This window comes from Myotis yumanensis, unplaced genomic scaffold (assembly GCF_028538775.1).
Source record: "Myotis yumanensis isolate MYYU_CA2020_CCGP unplaced genomic scaffold, mMyoYum1.0.hap1 SCAF_5, whole genome shotgun sequence".
Classification (NCBI taxonomy): Eukaryota; Metazoa; Chordata; class Mammalia; order Chiroptera; family Vespertilionidae; genus Myotis; species Myotis yumanensis.
In genome coordinates, this window is record NW_027223756.1 from 88,090,311 (window position 1) to 88,110,832 (window position 20,522).

The 20,522-nt window shown below is 40.3% G+C and overlaps 1 protein-coding gene and 2 pseudogenes across 1 annotated transcript; 2 read left to right on the plus strand and 1 right to left on the minus strand.

Annotated features, from left to right (window-relative positions):
- The first annotated feature begins 1,707 nt into the window (after positions 1 to 1,707).
- LOC139011487 (olfactory receptor 7A5-like) lies at positions 1,708 to 2,647 on the plus strand (annotated as a pseudogene).
- A 10,336-nt stretch (positions 2,648 to 12,983) lies between these two features.
- Positions 12,984 to 13,937, minus strand: LOC139009908 (olfactory receptor 7A10-like). Its single transcript, XM_070414024.1, has one exon. The coding sequence runs from the start codon at positions 13,935 to 13,937 to the stop codon at positions 12,984 to 12,986; it is 954 nt and encodes a 317-aa protein (XP_070270125.1).
- Positions 13,938 to 16,803: 2,866 nt separating this feature from the next.
- Positions 16,804 to 19,955, plus strand: LOC139011488 (olfactory receptor 7A10-like; annotated as a pseudogene).
- Positions 19,956 to 20,522: the final 567 nt, after the last annotated feature.

A 20,522-nucleotide genomic window follows, 5' to 3' on the forward strand; every position in this document is an offset into this window, starting at 1 on the left:
TCAAATAAGGTCACATTTACAGGTACTGGGGGTTAGAATGTAGACATATCTTTCACGGGGTAACCATCACCCTACTGATAAAGCCTCTTTACAAAAACAGGCTGGGGGTGGGATTTGCTCTTTGGGGAGTACTTTGCTGACCCCTGATTAAGTGTATAAATTCAGACATGGAGAGTAAGTAAATCAGATACAAAATTGTAAAATTAAAAGAAGAGTTAAATCTGGCTTCTGTTCTGCTAGTGGGAAGGTCCAGGAAATCTATAGCACAGAGGCTCTGCTCAGTCTCCCCAGACCCTGGCTGATGTACTGTCAGACCCATCCACCATCCTGACTTTCCTCCCAATATAACTCTCCCTATGCCAGTGTCCATTAAAGTCAATCTGAAGTACTTCAAAACTTAGCTCTAGGAGAACTTAGCTGAGTGGAGGCCCAACCATGAGCTGTCCTTGGTTTCTGCTGATGGTTCCAATAACCTGACAAGCAATTATGTTTCTAAAGCACCCTTCGAATCTATAAGATAGTGTATGGAGTGCAGACAACTTGATTTAAATTATGAGCAGAAGCAGTCTACCATAAAAGCCATGAGCCTCTAATATTGATAATTTATTAATTGTATTATCTTAGAATAAATTAATAGAAAAAATCATCCAAATATATGAGAATCATCTTGAGATATGCAAATGATAATATATAAAAGCACTTCTGAGAAACTGTACCTAAGGTATTTTTTAGCTATCATAAAATAGTTTCCTTGATCATCAGCTAATATCAGACCTGACAAGAAAATATTTGAGGAATGTGCTTGAAGGTCATACAGAGGACAAATATGCCTGCTACTGTCATGTATGTCATCACTGTTCTGAAATTTCAAATCTATGCAACCAAAGAGTAAAAGCAATAGTAGGTTCATGTCTTCAGTAAAAGTAAATTAATCACATTTTCAGATGATAAAATTGGCTACCTAAAATGCATTTGAAAGCTATTACAACTAAGAAGTAATTTTGATCAGTCTAGATTTAAAAAACAAGCATGTATTGCTTGGCCGGTGCTGCTCAGGAGGTCATGGTAGGATCCCTGCTCAAGGCACATGCCTGGGTTGTATGTTTGAGTATCTGAAACACATGCCACCCTCTGGGTCTTTGCACTGACTCTTCCCACAGCAGGGCACACACTTCCCCCAGATAGATTCATGACTCCCACTCTGTCTTTCTCTAGGACTCTGTTCAAATATCACTTTGTTTGCAGATCTTCCTGAACTCTCAGTAAAATACAACACCTCCATTCACTCTATTATATGCCTGCTTTTCTTTTTCATAGCATCTGTCACTATCTGACAGAGCAGTGTTTTTTCTCCTTGGTAATTTATATTTTTCTCCATCATTGGATTGTAGAAAACTTTATTTCTCAGCATTCTATACTCTTACCCTAGAAGATAGTCAGTACTCAACATAAATTCGTCAAATGTGTAAAGGAATTTTCCATTAAGACAGTATATTACATGACCTCTTGGGGGAAAGCTGAGTGTAGGACAAGAATTCCTAATCACAGTTGTCACAGCAGACCGATTAAAGGTGATATAATCAATATAAGTATACAATTACTTGACTGAAAAACATAAAAACATAAATGCTAGCATTTCACTATGTTAATACCCACATGTGTAAAACCAATCATATTATTTCTCTTCCTCGTTATGACCACCACCACATGGTGCAAGGCAATGATACAGGAATTTCAGAATTTCTTCTTCTGGGATTGTCAGAGGAACCAGCACTGCAGCCCCTCATATTTGGGCTTTTCCTCTCCATGTACCTGATCACTGTGTTCAGAAACCTGTTCATCATCCTGACCGTCAGCACAGACTCCCACCTCCACAAGCCCATGTACTTCTTCCTCTCCAACCTGTCCTTGGTAGACATCTGTTTCGCCTACACCTCCGTCCTAAAGATGCTATGGAACATCCAGACACAGAGCAAAGTCATCACCTATGAAGGCTGCATCACACATGTATTTTCTCACAATCTTTGGAGGTTGGGACAACTGCCATCTAACTATGATGGCCTATGATAGGTATGTGGCCATCTGCCACCCACCGCAATACACAGTCATCATGAACCCCTGGCTCTGTGGACTGCTGGTTCTGGTGTCCTGGATCTTGTGTGTTCTGAATTCCTTGATATATAGCTTAATGATATCGAGACTGTCCTTCCCTGCAGAATTAGAAATCCCACTTTTCCAGTAAAATTAAGCAGATGATCAAACTTGCCTGTTCCGACCTTTCTTAATAACATGGTGATGTATTTTGTAAGTTTACTACTGGGTGCTGGTCCCCTCGCTGGAATCATTTACTCTTACTCTGAGATAGTGTCTCCCATATGTGGAATCCCATCAGCTCAGGGGAAGTTTAAAGCATTTTCTACCTGTGCATCTCACCTCTCAGCTGTCTCCTTATTTTATGGTACAGTCCTAGGCGTGTATCTCAGCTCTGCTGCTACCACAGCTCACATTCAAGTGCAGCAGCCTCAGTGATGTATGCCATGGTCACACTCATGCGGAACCCTTTATCTACAGTCTGAGAAACAAAGACATAAAGAGGGCCCTGAAAAGGATCTATGGGCTGGCAGTACAGAACAAACACACATTTTGAGCTAGAAAAACTGCTCCAAGATCCAAAACCAGAAATTGAGATTCTTTAATCAGACTTGTTTTCAGACTTGTTCCTTGTATTCTGTCCTTGAATTTCACTTGTTTGTTTTAACTCTTCTTCACAATTTAAGTAACCATTTTATTAAGCTTTCTGCTTTGTCTGATATATAGACGTTTGTTCCCTTTGTCATTTTTTGTACCTTCACAAAGTTTTTTTCAACCTTCATCAGAAATATTTGGAGCTGTCATTTAATTCATTGGCAACTTTGAGGTCTTAACAATAATTTCTTCTCAAATGACTTATATCATTGTAAGTAATTTGTTCTGTGTTCACCACGTGTCCTTCATTCTTTGTACATTCGGTACCTTAACTGATCTTCCTGATACTGTAGATGTTATGGTTGTTCCGGATAAGTCTCAGTCTATAGATAGTGATGGAATAGGATAGGGAAGCCTGGGCACTGGCCTGGGTCCTACAACTTGTTCCACAGACCAGAGTCAATGCTGTGACTAGATGGATCCTTATGGTCCTTATGATTTGAACAAGCATCATGGAGATATGAACATGCAAGTTTTATTACTCACAGGTCCAGCATGCCCAAATACCACACACAATAGTTGGAATTAGAGCAGGGAAAGGAAAAGCAGGGTCACCTGTGTGGTCAGTTATCCAGGTTTCTCAGGGTTTTCCACAAGGGAAATTGTATAATATATTAATCTTGTGTAAAAATCACAAAACTTCTGTGTTTAATTCCAAATAAACTTTGCTTTCTAGATATATCCATTGTTTAATGTGAACGTCCTTCCTTTGCTTGTATTGAAATTGCTTCTAATTAAAAATAAAATTGCGTATATTTCAAGTTCCAAATCAAATTAAAAATAAAAGGGGAACTTCGTGGGTGGTGGCATCATGAGTACTTCTGTAGTAGCAGTGTCATACATCTGGCAATATGATTATCTGAGATGGACGCCTTTGAAAAAAAAAGCTTAGTCAGGTACTTGTGCTACAAACATGCTACAGCATTTCAAACATAATTTCCAGGTTTTACTGTCTTATTTAGCTGAGGGTCCAATTGTGCAATTAAAATAAGGACCGCAAGGGTCCATCTAGTCACATAGGGATTGGTCTCAGGAGAAAGAAGCAGGACCCAAGCCAAGGCCCAAGTTTTCCTATCCTATTGCATCATTATCAATAAACTGAGATTTATAGGGAACAATCATAACTACCACAGTTACTGGCAAAACTTGATTATCAAATATCTCTCTCCCAGTGGAATCTACTTGGAAGCATACATGAGAGGTTCAGAGACAGAAAGAGACGGTGAGGTGCCGTTTATATGACATTCTGAGCTAAAGATGAGGCAAAGCACCTGGAGCTACAGAAGGGAGGAAGGACATTGTAAGACAATAAGAAGAAAACATGCTCAGTAATTAGAAATTTGCCCTGCCCTCCATATAGGTCACAAAATGTTATCTCTGGTGATAACTCTGATTATTGGCAAGACTCAAAATTTAAATTCTTTAAGGGAGAGGTAAGAGTTCCTATCTGACAACTAAAGGGGATCTCAGAGGGGTGCACAAAATAGAAGGTTTTTATAGGAAACAAGGAGGGACAAAGGAGCTATTAAAAGCAGAGCAAAAAAAAAAAAAAAGGGTTATTTGGGGGCCATGACATCTTAATGTGGGGGAAGAGGAGAGGAAGGATTTCTATCAGACAGATCCCCTCTTCTTTCTGTGGGGGATGGGTAGGGCCCAAGAGACAGATTACTTTACTGGTTCTTGACCAGAAATTCAAGGCTGGTTGATTAAAATTAAGTTTCTGGGAGAGGTGGAAACTTCCATTAAATCCAGTATGAAATCTCAACTTAGAATCATGGGTTTTTAACTGGAGTGATGCCATTTTGGGCCTGTGGTTTTCTCTTTAACAATAGTATGGACATTCACAATATTAAACACAGAATATCCATAAACACAGAATATCTTCCCATTTATTTGTGCCTTTTTCAATATTTTTTGCAATGTTTTATAGTTTGTCTCTAGGTATTTAATTCTTTTTGATGCAATTAGAAATGGAATTGTTCTCTTAATTTCTCTTCTGACTGTTCATATAGATGCAAACGATTATTATGTATTTATTTTGTATCACTATTGAACCTGTTTATTGGTACCAAGAAATTTTCAAAACTAATTTATTGGAGTATAATAACATAAAATAAATGGAACATAGTTCACAGCAATATTTCTGAATTAAAGGAGTTATGTAAAAATTATGAGTATATACTCCATAGGTTCATATACATAACTCAAAAACACACACAAAAGCTTTAATATCTTTGTTATATAATTGTAAAAAGTGTAATTAGCCTGATCCTCCATTTCCTTATTTCTGCTGCTAGTGTGGAATAATAAACCTAATTCCGGCAGATTTTAGTAGAAATAAAAAAATGTTTTTTAATCATAGAGTATGTCTAATAACTCTTCCATAGGTATGAAGTGTATGTACATATACATGTATGTACATTTGTACATGATTTTCTTTCCAATAAACACAACACAAAGACATAACACTCACCTTTAATGTTGAATGAAAATTTTAAACAAAATTGGTGACTATTGAAATTAAAGAATGAATGATTCAATTAATATGAAACTAAAATGATTTAGAAATTTAGACACAATGATGTAACATAGAAGGTTGACCTTAATTTTAGTAATGAATTACATTTCCTATATTAATGCACCAAGACCTCCAAATCAGAGCCACATTTACTTCTGTAACTGAAGGGTTTGTCCACCAGCTACCAAGTGAGTCACACACACTGAACATGAGATTTGTAGTGGAGAGATTAGATTCACTTTTTTGGTAGCACTGGGCAAGGAGAATGGGAAAGGTAGTGCTCAAAACCCAAACTCCTGGTTCCTTTACTGGCAGTTGGTTTTAAAGGGTGAAATTGGGGCAAGGGGTCTTCAATGGGTGATCAGCTCATGTGTATATTCTGATTGGTTGGAGCACATGTTACAATGAGCTCTTTTAGGAGTTGTGACCATCAGTCATCCAATGCCAGCTAGTCTGGGGTTTATGACTGTGGTCCATGAGAGTCAGTGGTTTTTTATCTGGTAGAACATTTTAGTTCTTATAAATCCAACTCAAGGTATGTGTCACTATGTTATCACAGATTCCAGATGGGGGACTAGTGCCACAAGACCCTGATTTATGACTGAAAAAGTTACTTTGGTGAATATAAGGAAAAGGTACTCAGGTCTGATTCCTTACAAATGAGACATTGGGGGCAGGGGTTTGGTTGAGAAGGGATTCTGGCTTGGTTTCAATTTTATGAAATTGGGAATTCACTAGATCTGTTAATGGAGCAGAATCACCAAATTGACTATAGATTTTTTTCTTCTACTTAATGTAAAATTTCAACATGAATTCCTTTACCAAAGAAAACTAATACAATAGATTAACAATGATGGGGACTGATTGCATCAATGACTCTATCAATGGACTCCTTGTATCCTCTCACTTTCCAATATGACTTTCACCCCCCATAACATTGTGAGTCTGTTTGCCCACCACTTGAATCTTATGGGTTTCTTTGACCAGAATAATGTGGTAGAAGTGATGTTGTGTTAGTTCTGAGCCTTGCACACATCTGTCTCTTGGAACTCTGCCATGGCTGTGTAAACAAGCCCAGACCATCTGGAATAAGCCTCCAGCCCCAGTGTTCCTGCTGAAGCCACTAGACAAGCCTACCACCAGTCACTCCAATACTTCTGTGGGAGACTCATCCAAGGTCAGTCGAGCCACTGCCCTGACCAGAAGCATTAGAGCAGTGGTTCTCAACCTTCTGGCCCTTTAAATACAGTTCCTCATATTGTGACCCAACCATAAAATTATTTTCGTTGGTACTTCATAACTGTAATGTTGCTACTGTGATGAATCATAATGTAAATATCTGATAAGCAGGATGGTCTTAGGCGACCCATGTAAAAGGGTCATTCGACCACCAAAGGGGTTTCGACCCACAGGTTGAGAACCGCTGCATTAGAGATACCAGATCTACCCAGCGACCCCTACTTACACACTTTAAGTTATGGAGTACTGAGGCAATTTGATACAAGAAAATCACGGACACAATAACTTTATGAAGTAAAATTGAGAATATTGAGGAACCGGAAGGTTAAGCAAATTGCCCAAGGTCACACAGCTAGTAAGTGCTGAAACTAGGGCACAAACTTGGGGCTACCTAACTTCAGAGTCTGCTCTCCTAATCAGTATTCTATCTTCTGCTGCTGCTAAAGCAGTGCATGAAAAAGTGTTCTTATTTCTAAGCTATTGTTCGACCAAGTATGCAACCACATTCAGAGGCAGATTCCAACCTGGGGCAACTGATTGGCCCCTACTATGGCCACCTTGACCAGCTATGAGACCACCAAGGTCTCAACCTGGCTGGATGTGAGGCACTTTATATTTGTAAGTCAGTAGCATTTAGAAATAGAATTCCACTGTCTTACATCTCCAAGCAGAAGAGTCATTTTGTCACAAAAATAGAACAAACGTAAAATTGGTGTGGAACCGCATAAGACCCTGATTAACCAAAGCAATTCTGAGAAAGCAAAACAAAGCTGGAGGCAACCCATTCCCTGATTTCAAGCTATATTATAAAGCTATAGTAATGAAAGCAGCATAGTACTGGCACAAAAACAGACACATAGATCAATGGAAATGAATAGAGAGCCAAGAAATAAACCCACACACATAGGGTCCTTAATTTAGGAGAAAGGAACCAAAATTGTTAAATGAGGAAAGGACAGTGTCTCCAATAAACTGTGCTGGGAAAACTGGACAACCACAGGCAAAAGAATGAAACTGGGTCACTATTGTAAGGGTTCAGAATGAGTCACCCCAAGACATGTCCTTCGATTGTTTTTAGCTGAAGGCACCTGAGACCCTGGGAGTCCAAGAGCAACTTTTACCTCTCCCTTAAAGAATTTACCTCTCCCTTAAAGACCCTTATTATTAGGTCTTGCCAATAATAAGAGTTATCATCAGAGATACTAGTAACATTTATGACCTATCTATAGGGCAGGGCAAATTCCTAATTACTGAACATCTGCTCTTCTCATTGTCCTGCAATGTCCTTCCTCCCTTCTGAAGCCTCAGGAGCGTTACCTCATCTTTAGCTCAGAATGTCATATATACACCACCTGACTGCCCTTCCTGTCTCTGAACCTCTCATGTATGTTTCCAAGTAGATTCCACTGGGACATAGATATTTGATAATCAAGTTTTTCCAGTAACTATGGTAGCTCTTCTGGATGCTCAGCTAAATACAACATTGAAACCTGGAAATTAGGTATCAAATGCAGTAGTGTGCTTGACTAAGCTTTTGTTTCAAATACAACCATCACAAATAATTATTTTGCCAGATGCGTGACACAGCCAGAAGCACTCATGTTGCCTTCACCCATGAAGTTCCCCTTTTATTTTAAACTAGAAGCAGGTGCACAAAATTTGTGCATGTAGGCAAGGGGGAAGGTCCCTCAGCCTGGCCTGCATTCTCTCGCAATCCAGAACCCCTCTAGGGATGTCCGACTGCTGGTAAGGCTCTGCGGGATTGGGCCTAAACCAGCAGTTGGACATCCCTCTCTCAATCTGGGACCACTGGCTCCAAACCGCTTGCCTGCCTGCCTCATCGCCCCTAATCACCTCTGCCTCAGCCTCTGCCATTGTGGCTTTGTCCAGAAGGATGTCCGGAATGACGTCCAGAAGGTCGTTCAGATGTCCAGTCTTATTAGCATATTACGCTTTTATTATTATAGATTTAATTATTTTGTTTTGGAACAATTAATATATGTAATTTAAGTTTTGTGGGGTTTTTTTGGTTATAGGAGACACACTTTATTTTTTTTCAAGACTCAAAACTTCAATCCTTTTTATTTCAAAGTCCATTTTCTTTTCTTTTTTTAACATAATTATTTTTTTTAATTGTTTAAAGTATTACAGATAGTAGTCTCCTTTTTTCCCCCATTGACCTTCCCCAGCTTCCCCTACCCCCTGGCACATGCCCCCACCCCATCCCAACCCCAGTGTCTTGAGTCCATTGGTTATGCTTATATGCATGCATACAAGTCCTTTGGTTGATCTCTTACCCCCCTCCCACACTCCCCAGCCTTCCCTCTGTAATTTGACAGTGGGTTTGATGCTTCTCTGCCTCTGTATCTATCTTTTTGTTTATCAGGTTTTAATGTTCTTTATTATCCATAAATGAGTGAGATCATGTGGTATTTTTCTTTCACTCACTGGCTTATTTCTCTTAGCACAATGTTGTCCAGTTCCATCCATGCTGTTGCAAATGGAATTTTATTTTTAACTAGAGGCCCAGTGCACAAAAATTTGTGCACTTGGGGGTGGAGGTCTCTCAGCCTGGCCTGCACCCATTCACAGTCCAGGACCCCTTGGGGGATGTCCACCTATCGACTTAGTCCCACTTCCTGGGGGATCAGGCCTAAGCTTGCAGTCAGACATCCTTCTGGCAGTCAGGGAGCCCTTGGGGGATGTCCGACTAAAGGCTTAGGCCCCCAAAGGATCAGGTCTAAACCGTTAATTGGACATTCTTAGTGCTGCCACTGAGGTGGGAGAGGCTCCTGCCACCACCACTGCGCTGCCCAGCCATGAGCCAGCTTCTGGCTGAGTGGCATTCCCCATATGGAAGTGCACTGACCACCAGGGGGCAGCTCCTGCATTGAGCATCTGCCTCCTGGTGGCCAGTGCGCATCATAGCAACCAGTGATTCTGCCGTTCAGTCAATGTGCATATTAGCCTTTTATTATTGTTATATAGGATGACTCTATTTCTCCCCTTTTGCCCCCTCTACCCAGCTCTTGCCCCCCACTTCTCTCTGGCCATCACCATACTGTTGTCTGGGTCCATGGGTTATGCATATATTTTCTTTGGCTAATCCCTTCTTTAAATTCACTTCTTTAAATTTTTATTTTCAGATAAGTGCTTATAACTGCACTATTATATATTTTTTATTATATCATTTAGAATTAAGATATTTTTTTCATTGAAACCTTGTAAATTTTAGCACAATTTAATAAATCATGCTAGAAGCAATCAGGAGATTTTTCATGTAATGCAGATACATTTAAATTAATATTTTATTAATTTTTAATTTTTTAATATTTAATTTGAAATAATCTCATACATGTAAAAAAACTATAAAATACTACAGCATATTATATGTACCCTTCACCCAATTTCTTAGGTGTTAATAATTTAAACATAACCATTATACAACTAACAAAATTTGGAATATATTTTTATTATAATCTCTTTAATGTTACTTAATCCATTTACTTTGTTTTTGTTAATATTCACCCAAGGATATTTTTCCATTGAATTTTAGAGAGAGTGAAGGGAAAGGGAGAGACACATTGATTGGTTGCCTCCTGCACATGCTTTGATAGGGACTTGGAATCAAGCCAGCAACTGAGGTACATGCCCTTGACTGGAATCGAACCTGGGACCCTTCAGTCCACGGGCTAATGCTCTATCCACTGAGCAAAACAGGCTGCAGCTTAATTCATTTACTTTTAATCTATATGTGTCTTTATATTTAAAGTGGGTTTTGTTTATGATTCACCCTCATAATCTGTCTTTTAATTGGTGCATTTATGACACTGATTTTCAGAGTGCTTACTGATAGAGTTACTATCATATCAGGCAGCTTCTGGGGCTTCTGGGGCCAGCCTGCATTCCTGGGGCCAGCCTGCCTTGCCGCCCGGGACAGGATCGGATCCTGGGTGGCAAGGCGGGCCGGCTTCTGGGGCTTCTTGGGCTTCTGGGGCTTCTGGGGTCGGCCTGCCCTGGATGGTGGCGTGCTGGCAGCTCATGCTGTCCTGCCCTGCCTGCAGTATGCATCTTAGCTGCCATTTTTGTTGGTGGTTAATTTGCATACCATGCTTATTAGCCAATGGGAGGAGTAGTGAAGGTACAGTCAATTACCATGTTTGTCTATAATTAGATAGGATTAGAAGCATTTTCAAAACAAACAAAGGGAGAAACTTCACATTAGATAATGGATATATCTAGGGAGCAAAGTTCATTTGGAATTACACACAAGAACAGACACAGAATTTTTGTGATATTTACACAAGAATTAACATGTTATAAAATTTCCGTTTGAAAACCCTGAGTAACCTAGACAACTGACCATGTGAATGACTGGTTTTCCTTCCCCTGCCTTAATTCCTCCTCTTAGGTTTCAAATAAAAAGCAAACCTAAAATATATAAAGTACTCATACAACTAGACCAAAGGAAGACAAACAGTCCAATCAGAAAATGGGCAGAAGACCTAAATAGACACTTCTCCAAAGAAAGACACACAAATGGCCTACAGTCATATGGATAAATCCTCAACGTCACTAATCATCAGAGAGATGCAAATTAAACCATAATGAGGTGCCTCCTCACAACTGCCATAATGGCTACTATCAATAAATCAATTAATAACAAGTGCTTGTAAGGATGTGGAGAAAAGGGAACCCTAGTACACTGCTGGTGGGAATGCGGACTGGTACAGCCATGGTGGAAAACAGTGTGGAGTATCCTCAAAAAAAATTAAAAATGGAACTGCCATTTGACCCAGTCATCCCACTTCTAGGAATATAACCTAAGAATTTTGAAACACTAATCAGAAAGAATATATGTACCTCTATGCTCATAGCAGCATTATTTACAATAGCTAAGATCTGGAGACAGCTCAGGTGCCCATCTATTGAAGAATAGATTTAAAACACACACACACACACAGAAAAACGGTGATGTATTTACACAATGGAATACTATGCAGTTGTGAAAAAGAAGGATCTCTTACTCTTTGAAATAGCATGGAGAGGCCTGAAAAGTTTTATGCTAAGTGTAATAAGTCAGTCAGAGAAAGACAAGTATCACATGATCATCAGTTATATGTGAAATCCATAAACAAAATAAAGTGCCAAACAAAATAGATCCAGAGACATGGAAGTATGCAACAGAGTGTGGATCTTCAGAGGGAAGGGGAGGAGGGAAGAAATTAACCAAAGAACTTACGTGCATATATGAATAACCCATAGACACAGATAATAGTGGGGTGAAGGCCTGGGGAAAGGGGACAGAAGAGGAGAAGAATGGGGTCAATGGGGGGATAAAAGGAGGACATCTGTAATACTTTCAATAATAAAGATACATTTTTAAAAAGCAAACCCACAAAACCATAGCCATCATACCTTTGGTCCCAATAGAGGCAGAGTCCTTCAGGCCAAGCCCATTTCTCTCTCTCTCTCTCTCTCTCTCTCTCTCTCTCTCTTTCACACAAACATGCATACACACAGCTTCCTATGTGGCTTTTGGGAGTGAGTAATAAACCTTACGTTTTCATAGTTCCATGACAGTTGTTGTAATTATAAGAAGGACCACAAGAGTCCATCCACCCAGAACATTGACTCTGGTCTGAGGAACAAGTAGTAGGAACCGGGCCAGCGCCCAGGAATTCCTCTCCTATTGCATCGCTATCAATAGACAGAGACTTATAGGGAACAATGATAAAATCTAGAATATCAGGAAGAGCAGTTACGATACCAATGTACAGAGAATGAGGGACACATGGTGAAAACTGAGGTTTCAGATTTTATGGAATGAAATTATAGAATGGATTAGGTAGCCAAGTGCAGTTTATCTACATGAGTAACACCACTTATTACTTATTATTCTACCCACAAAACAAGAACAAATTACTTACAATGATATATGTCATTTGAGAAGAAATTATTCTTAAGACATCAATGTTTCTAGTGAAGTAAATGAAAACTTCTCACTATTTCTGATCAAGGTTGAAAAACTTAGTGAAGGTTAAAAAAGGACAAAGGGAACAACTGTCTATATAACAGACAAAGCAGCGAGCTTAATAAAATGGTTATTTAAATTGTTTAGAGAAGTTGAAACAAACAAAGGAAATTCAAGGACAGAATAAAAGGAGCAATTCTGGACCGGCCTGTGTTTCTCAGGATTTGAGCGTCAACCTATGAACCAGGAGGGCTCCGTTAGATTTCTGGTCGGGGCACATGCCTGGGTCGTGGGTTCAATCACCAGGAGTGGGTATGCAGGAGGCAGGCGATCAATACTATTCTCTCATCATCCATGTTTCTCTCTCTCCCTTTCCCTTCCTCTCTGAAATCAATAAAAATATGTTTTTTAAAAAAATAAAAAGAGCAAATCTAAAAAAACACAATGTGATTAAAGAATCACAATTTCTGGTTTTAAATTCTTTAGCCCCAAAATCAAGGGCACTTTTTACCTCGAGATGATTGTCCCCTTTGTACCTGCCATCCCAAAAAATCTTTTCAGGGCCCTCTTTATGTCCTTGTTCCTGAGACTGTAGATGAAGGGGTTCAGCATGGGTGTGACCACAGTGTACATCACTGAAGCTGCTGCACTTGAGTGTGAGCGTTGGGTAGCAGCAGAGCTGAGATACACTCCTAGGATCGTACCATAAAACAAGGAGACAACTGAGAGGTGAGACGCACAGGTAGAAAATGCCTTATACTTCCCTTGAGCTGATGGGATTGCACGTATGGAGGCCACTATCTTAGAGTAAGAGTAAAGGATACCAGCGAGGGGACCAACACCCAGTAGCACAGATACAAAATACATCACCATGTTATTAAGAAAGATGTCGGAACAGGCAAGGTGGACCACCTCCTTGAGTTCACAGAAAAAGTGAGGGATTTCCAAGTCTGTACAGAAGGACAATTGCAACACTATTAAACTTTCTAACAAGGATTGCAGGGCACTTGTGATCCAGGACACTAGAACCAGCAGTCCACTGAGCCAGGGGTTCATGATGACCATATAGTGCAGGGGGTGGCAGATGGCCACATACCTGTCATAGGCCATCATGGCTAGAAGGAAGTCATCCAGTCCTGCAAAGAGTAAGAAAAAATGCATCTGTGTGATGCAGCCTTTAAACGTGATGGCTTTGCTCTGTGTCTGGATGTTCCACAGCATCTTTGGGACGGTGGTGGAGGTGAAACAGATATCTACCAAGGACAGGTTGGAGAGGAAGAAGTACATGGGTGTGTGGAGGTGGGAGTCTGAGCTGACGGCCAGGATGATGAGCAGGTTTCCCAACACAGTGATCAGGTACATGGAGAGGAAAAGCCCAAATATGAGGGGCTGCAGTGCTGGTTCCTCTGACAATCCCAGAAGAAGAAATTCTGAAATCAGAGTCTCATTCCCAGGTCCCATGGGGTGGAGGTGACTAGTAGGAAAGAAAAAAATAGCATGCCTAGTTTTTACACAAATGGCCATTACAAGCATAGTTGAAATGCTACAATTATATTTTGTAACAAAGCAACAATATTTATTTTTTGTACGTATCATCCCCCATGACATCTTTGATTAGGAATTCCTCTATCTCAAAGTTTTTTTGCAAGGTGGTCATGGGTTACACTGTTTTAATGAGAAATGCTTTGATACACTTAAGGAATATTTATTGATATTTCCCATCTCTAGGGAAAGTGTACAGGTTGCTCAGAAACAAAATTTCTAAATATAATGCTAGTGAAAGAATATATACAATATATATGTCATATACCAAGTTAGATGGTGTCATGTGAAGAAAAATAAAGTAAGTATAAAAGAGAGTGGGTGGGGTGTTATTTTACACTGAAAGTTCAGGCAGCCCTGCGAACAAGGTGGCAATTGAACAGAGACCTCAAGGAAGACAGAGGGGGTGACATGAGGTTATTTGGGGTGAGGGTTATGTAGGAAAAAAGGCAGTGCCAAATCCCTGAGATGACACTAGTTTTAGGTATTAAAGACTCAAAAAGGATCCAGAATGGTGAAATAGAGTTAAAAAGTCACAATATAAAATATTACAGTGCATGATACATAGTGAGAGTATATGGTTCTCTTTGTTCAGGTGTGTGTGTGTGTGTTTGTGTGTGTGTGTGTGTGTGTGTGTGTGTGTGCCAAAATTGCTGGATCACAATGTAAAGGCACGTCTTATTTTGGGACACAGTAAAAATGATCTGGAATTCAATGCAATAAATGTGAGAACAGTTTAAAAGGTAGCAGCAGAGCTGAGATACAGGGATAAATAGACCCATGGCACCTGTTCTTCCGTGAGCATTTTCAGAGATCTCCTTATACTCCCTCTTGTGCTGACGAGAGAAAGCCCCACAGAATGTAAGAAGAGTTCCAGGTCCATCAGGCACCAGCTGTAGAAGAGTGAATTAGAACTCACACCTCCCTGACTCTAAGTCAGTGCTTTTCTGCTCTGCAAGGCTGCCTCGCTCTGTCAATGCTTCACGGAGAAGAGGAAATGCTAAGGTTGAAATAAAGCAGAATCCTGAGAGCTGAGCAGACAGAAGGGAGGGTCTGTTCCTGCTGTGGGAGGAGAGAGGCTGTGGAATTGTGCTCTGAGATGGAGAGAAGAAAGGGGCTGAGAAGGAATAAGTTCAGAACTAACAACTTCAGAACTAAGGACATCAAATGTGTGGGATCTTGAGCCCATCCCTTTCACTATTTCATCAGCCTGACTGTTCCCCCAGAAGACACGGTTATTAAAAGCTTTACTTCTCCCCACAATGCTTTCCCACAGTGCTCACTCTGGCACCCCAATGGCATCACTCACTGGATTTGGTTCTACCGGTCCTTCCTTCCTTGGACAATTGATGTGGAAAGAGCAAGAAATGCAGGTCAGGTGCGGGTTTTCCAAAGCAGTTGAACATCTTAGAGAGGCACAGAGAGGATGCTCTTAGCCTGTGGCTGAGGAGCTGCAGGTGAGTCTGCAGAGGGAGGTCCAGAGGCTGAATTCTCAGGGCTCCTCATTAAATGGACTGTTTTACTGTTGCTCAGTTTTCTAAGCAATTCAGCCCCTTCGAAACCAAGGGACCATAAATAAAAGGCAACTTTTCTGCCAGTTTGGTCTCCATGGGATCACCTTGGGGGCCAGATGCATTTTCCCTTCCTACTGATGGGTCCACCTCCATTGGAATGAACATCTCCCAGGGTATGTAAGCGCTCATGCAGGACACATGGACAGGGTAACATCCTGAGCTTCTGAGCTGCTGTGAGTCACACAATTGTCTGACGAGATTTAGTGATGTCCCTGACCACACCCATCCCAAAAGGAACCTCCCAGAAACTTCCCCTTGACCTCAACTTTGAAAACCAGAGATCAATTCTGAAGATTCACTTTATGGGGGGTGGGGGTGGGGAGAGGGGGTAAATTATTTTTGCTGCAGAGATAGAGTGTCCTTTGTACAAGTTCCCCAGATCCAATTATTCAATTTTTTCATCTGGATTAAATGCATTCACATCTTTAAACCCACATTGGTACATATTTTTTTTATCTGGCTAGTGAGGCTATTGAGAGCATTTCTTTACGATGGGAAAGAGTACTTTGAATATGAAACCAGTACCTGATAGTGACTTGAGCAGTCACTGCCAAACATATTTGTAAAGAACTAGATAAAGATTATTATTGGACCATCAGTGCTCTGTTGCAGCTACTTAACGCTGCCCTTGTAGTGTGAAAGCACATGTAGGGAATACCCACACTGATGGGCTTGGCTTAGGTATTCATTTTCTGTGGATTCTGTAACAACTAAGCCCAAATTGGGGTGGCTTAAAACAACAGGAATTTACTTCATCAGGTTCTTGATGCCAGAAGTCTTTTCTCAGGATGTCAGAGAGGCTGCACTCCCCAGAGGCTCTAAGGGAGGCTGTGCTCCTTACCACTTCCTGCTTTTCGTGACTCCAAGCATCCCTGGGCTTTGTGGCTGCATCACTCCAATCTCGGGAGACATACGGTCTTCTTTTCTCTGTGCCTCTCCACTGTGTATCTTATAAGGAGCCTGGTCATTGGTTTTAGGGTCCAACTGGATAATCCAGGATGATTTCATCTTGAGACCCTTAATTATATCTATAAAGAGCCTTTTTTTCCCCAATAAGGTCACATTTACAGGTACTGGGGGATAGAATGTAGATATATCTTCACGGGGCTACCATCACCCTATAAAGCCTCTTTACAAAAACAGGCCGTGGGTGGGATTTGCTCTTTGGGGAGTCCTTTGCTGACCCCTGATTTAAGTGTTTAGATTCAGTCATGGGCAGTAAGTCAGATACAGAATTGTAAAATTAAATGAAAAGTGAAATCTGGCTTTCTTTCTGCTAGTGGGAAGGTCCAGGAAATTAATATCACAGGCTCTGCTCAGTCTCCCCAGACTCTGGCTGATGTAACTGTCAGATCCATCCATCATCTTGATTTTCTTCCCCCAGTATAGCTGTTCCTTATGCCAGTGCCCATTAAAGTCAACCTGAAGTACCTCTTAACTTAGCTTTAGGAGAACTTAGCTGAGTGGAGACCCAGACATGAGCTATTCTTGGATTCCACTCTTGGTTCCAATAACCTGACAAGCAATTCTCTTACTAAGGTACCCTTCAAATCTATAGGATAGTGTATGGAGTGCAGACTACCTGATTTAAATTATGAACAGAAGCAGTCCATCCAAGAAAGCCATGAGCCTTTAATATTGAGAATTTATTTATTATTTTAGAATAAATTAATAAAAAAGCATCCAAATGTAATAGCATCATCATTAAATATGCAGCTGATACTGTATAAAAGCAGTTCTGAGAAAGTATAAATAAGATGTTTCTTAACTATCATAAAATACTTTCCTTGGTCATCAGCTAATGTCAGACCTGACAAGAAAATATTTGAGAAATCTGTTCAAAGGTCATACAGAGGACAAATATGTCTGTTACCGTCATGACCCATCACTGTTCTGAAATTTCAAACCAATGCAACCAAAGAAGAAAAGTAATTATAGGTTCATGTCTTGGTAAAAGTAAACCAATCTTATTTTCTGATGATAAAATTGGCTACCTAAAGTGAATTGGAAAGCTATTGCAACTAAGAGGTCATTTTGGTCAGTCTAGACTGAAAAAGAAACATGTATTGCCTGGCTGTTGCTGCTCAGTAGTTGAGCATCAACCCATGAACCAGGCGGTCATAGCTGGATCTCTGGTCAAGGCACATGCCTGGGCTGCAGGCTCAGTCTCCAGTAGGGGGCATGCAGGAGACAGTTGATTAATGATTCTCTCCATTATTGATGTTTCTGTCTTTCTCTTCCTATCCTTCCCTCTCTCTGAAATCAATAAGAAATATTTTTTTAAAAAAAAACACAGAAAAACATGTACCATTTTCTTCTCTAGTTCCAGCAATAAACTAATACATAATAGGAGGTAAATCCTATTCCAAATTGTATGAAAATGTAGCATACACAGAAAAGGATCTTGCTTGAAGAGCTCAGGGCATGATATAAATAGTAAGTAATGTTAGCACTTACCAAGTGCAGTAGGTTTGTCATATAAGACTTTTATTATGCTGAGGTATGATCCCTCTATTCCCACTTTGCGGAGAGTTTTTAATCAGGAAAGGGTGTTGAATTTTGTCAAATGCCTTTTCTGCATCAATAGATATGATTAAGAGATTTTTGTCTCTCAGTTTGTTTATGTGATGTATCACATTTATTGTTTTGTGGATATGGAACCAGCCTTGCATCCCTGGAATAGATCCCACTTGGTCATGGTGTACGATCTTTCTTTCTTTTTTAGTTTTTTTCTTTATTAATTAAGGTATTACATATATGTCTTTACTCTCCCCCCCCCCATGGCCCCCCCGCAACCCCCCTACTCATGCCCTCACCCCCTGTTGTCTGTGTTCATTGGTTAGGCTTATATGCATGCATACAAGTCCTTTGGTTGATCTTTCCCTTTACCCCCACCCTCCCCTACCTTCCTCTGAGGTTTGATCTCTCAAATGTAATGCTGGATCTGATTTGCTAGAATTTTGTTGAGGATTTTAGCATCTATGTTCAGCAGGGATATTGGCCTGTAATTCATTTTCTTTGTAGTGTCTTTATCTGTTTTTCTACTTGGTAATTTATATTCTTTCTAAATCATTGGATTGTAGAAAACTTTATTTCTCAGAATTCTATACTCTTACCTTAGAATATAGTCAATACTCAACATAAATTCCTCAAATGCATAAAAGAATTTTCCATTAAGACTGTATATTACATGACCTCATGGGGGAATTCTGAATGTAGGTCAAGAATTCCTAATCACAGTTGTCATAGTAGATCCCTTAAAGGCCATATGATCAATATCAATATAACTATATAATTTCTTGACTGAAAAACATAAATTCTAGCATTTCACTATGTTAATACTCACATGTGTAAAGTTAATCATATTAGTTTTCTTCCTAGTTTTGTCCACTACCACATGGGCTGAAGCAGTGATGTATGAATTACAGAATTTCTTCTTCTGGGATTTTCAGAGGAACCAACTGCAGCTCCTCACATTTGGGCTTTTCCTCACCATGTACCTGATCTCTGTGCTTGGAAACCTGCTCATCATCCTGGCCATCAGCTCAGACTCCCACCTCCACAAGCCCATGTACTTCTTCTTCTCCAACCTGTCCTTGGTAGACATCTGCTTCACCTCCACCACCTTCCCAAAGATGCTGGTGAATATGCAGACGCGAAATAAAGTCATCACCTATGAAGGATGCATCACACAGATGTTTTCTTTCCTATTATTTGGGGGACTGGATAATTTTCTTCTGACCGTGATGGCCTATGACTCTTTGTGGCCATCTGTCACCCACTGCACTGCACCATCATCATGAACACCTGACTCTGTGGACTGCTGGATCTGATATCCTGGATCATGTGTATCCTGAATTCCTTGTTACAAAGCTTAGTGGTGTTGCAACTATCTTTCTGTCCAGACTTAGAAATCCCCACTTTTTCTGTGAACTTTAAACAGGTGGTCTAACTTGCCTGTTCTGAGCCCTTACTTGATAATATCGTGATGTATTTTGAAGTTGGGCTGATGGGTGGTTTTCCTGTGGCTGGTATCATTTACTCTTTCTCTAAGACAGTGTCCTCCATACATGGAATCTCATCAGCTGAGGGGAAGTATAAGGCATTTTCTACCTGTGTGTCTCACCTCCTAGTTGTCTCCTTATTTTATGGTACAAGTGCAAGAGTGTACCTCAGCTCTGCTGCTACTCACAGATCACACTCAAATGCAACAACCTCAGTGATGTACATGGTGATCACACTCATGCTGAACCTCTTCATCTACAGCCTCAGGAACAAAGACATAAAGAAGGCCCTGAAAATATTCTTTGGGGTGGTAGTTATAAAAAGACCAATCATCCTGGGTTTGAAAGAGTGCCCATGATTACAGGGCTGCAAACAGTAAGAGCCAGAAATTGCTATTCTTTGATCAGATTGGAGAAAGCACTTGCTCCCTCTGTTTCATGCCTGGAATTTCCATTTACTTCATTTTAAATTCCCTATACAATTTAGTAACTCCCTTGATTGAGCTTTCTGCTCTGTCTGATATATGTATAGTTTCCATTTTTTAATTTTTATTTTCCTAGCCTCTCCAAGTGTTTCCCAAACTTGGATGAGAAATATTTGAAAATTTATATATTTTTATAGGACAAATTAGATTTATTAAAAACATTTTTCTCTGAAATGACATCTAACTTCCCGAGTAAATCCTATATAATAAAAGCCTAATATGCAAATTGAACAAACGGCAGAACTACTGGCAGAAACAACCAATCGCTATGATGCCCACTGATCATCAGGGGACAGATGCTCAATGCAGGAGCTACCCCCAGCCGGCAGGCTCCAGGCCAGCTAAGTCGGATGCCAGTGGGGGCCCCTCGATTGTCCTGCCGGTCGCCCCACAGATCAGCCCTGATCGTCAGCCAGGCCTAGGAACCCTACCCATGCAAGA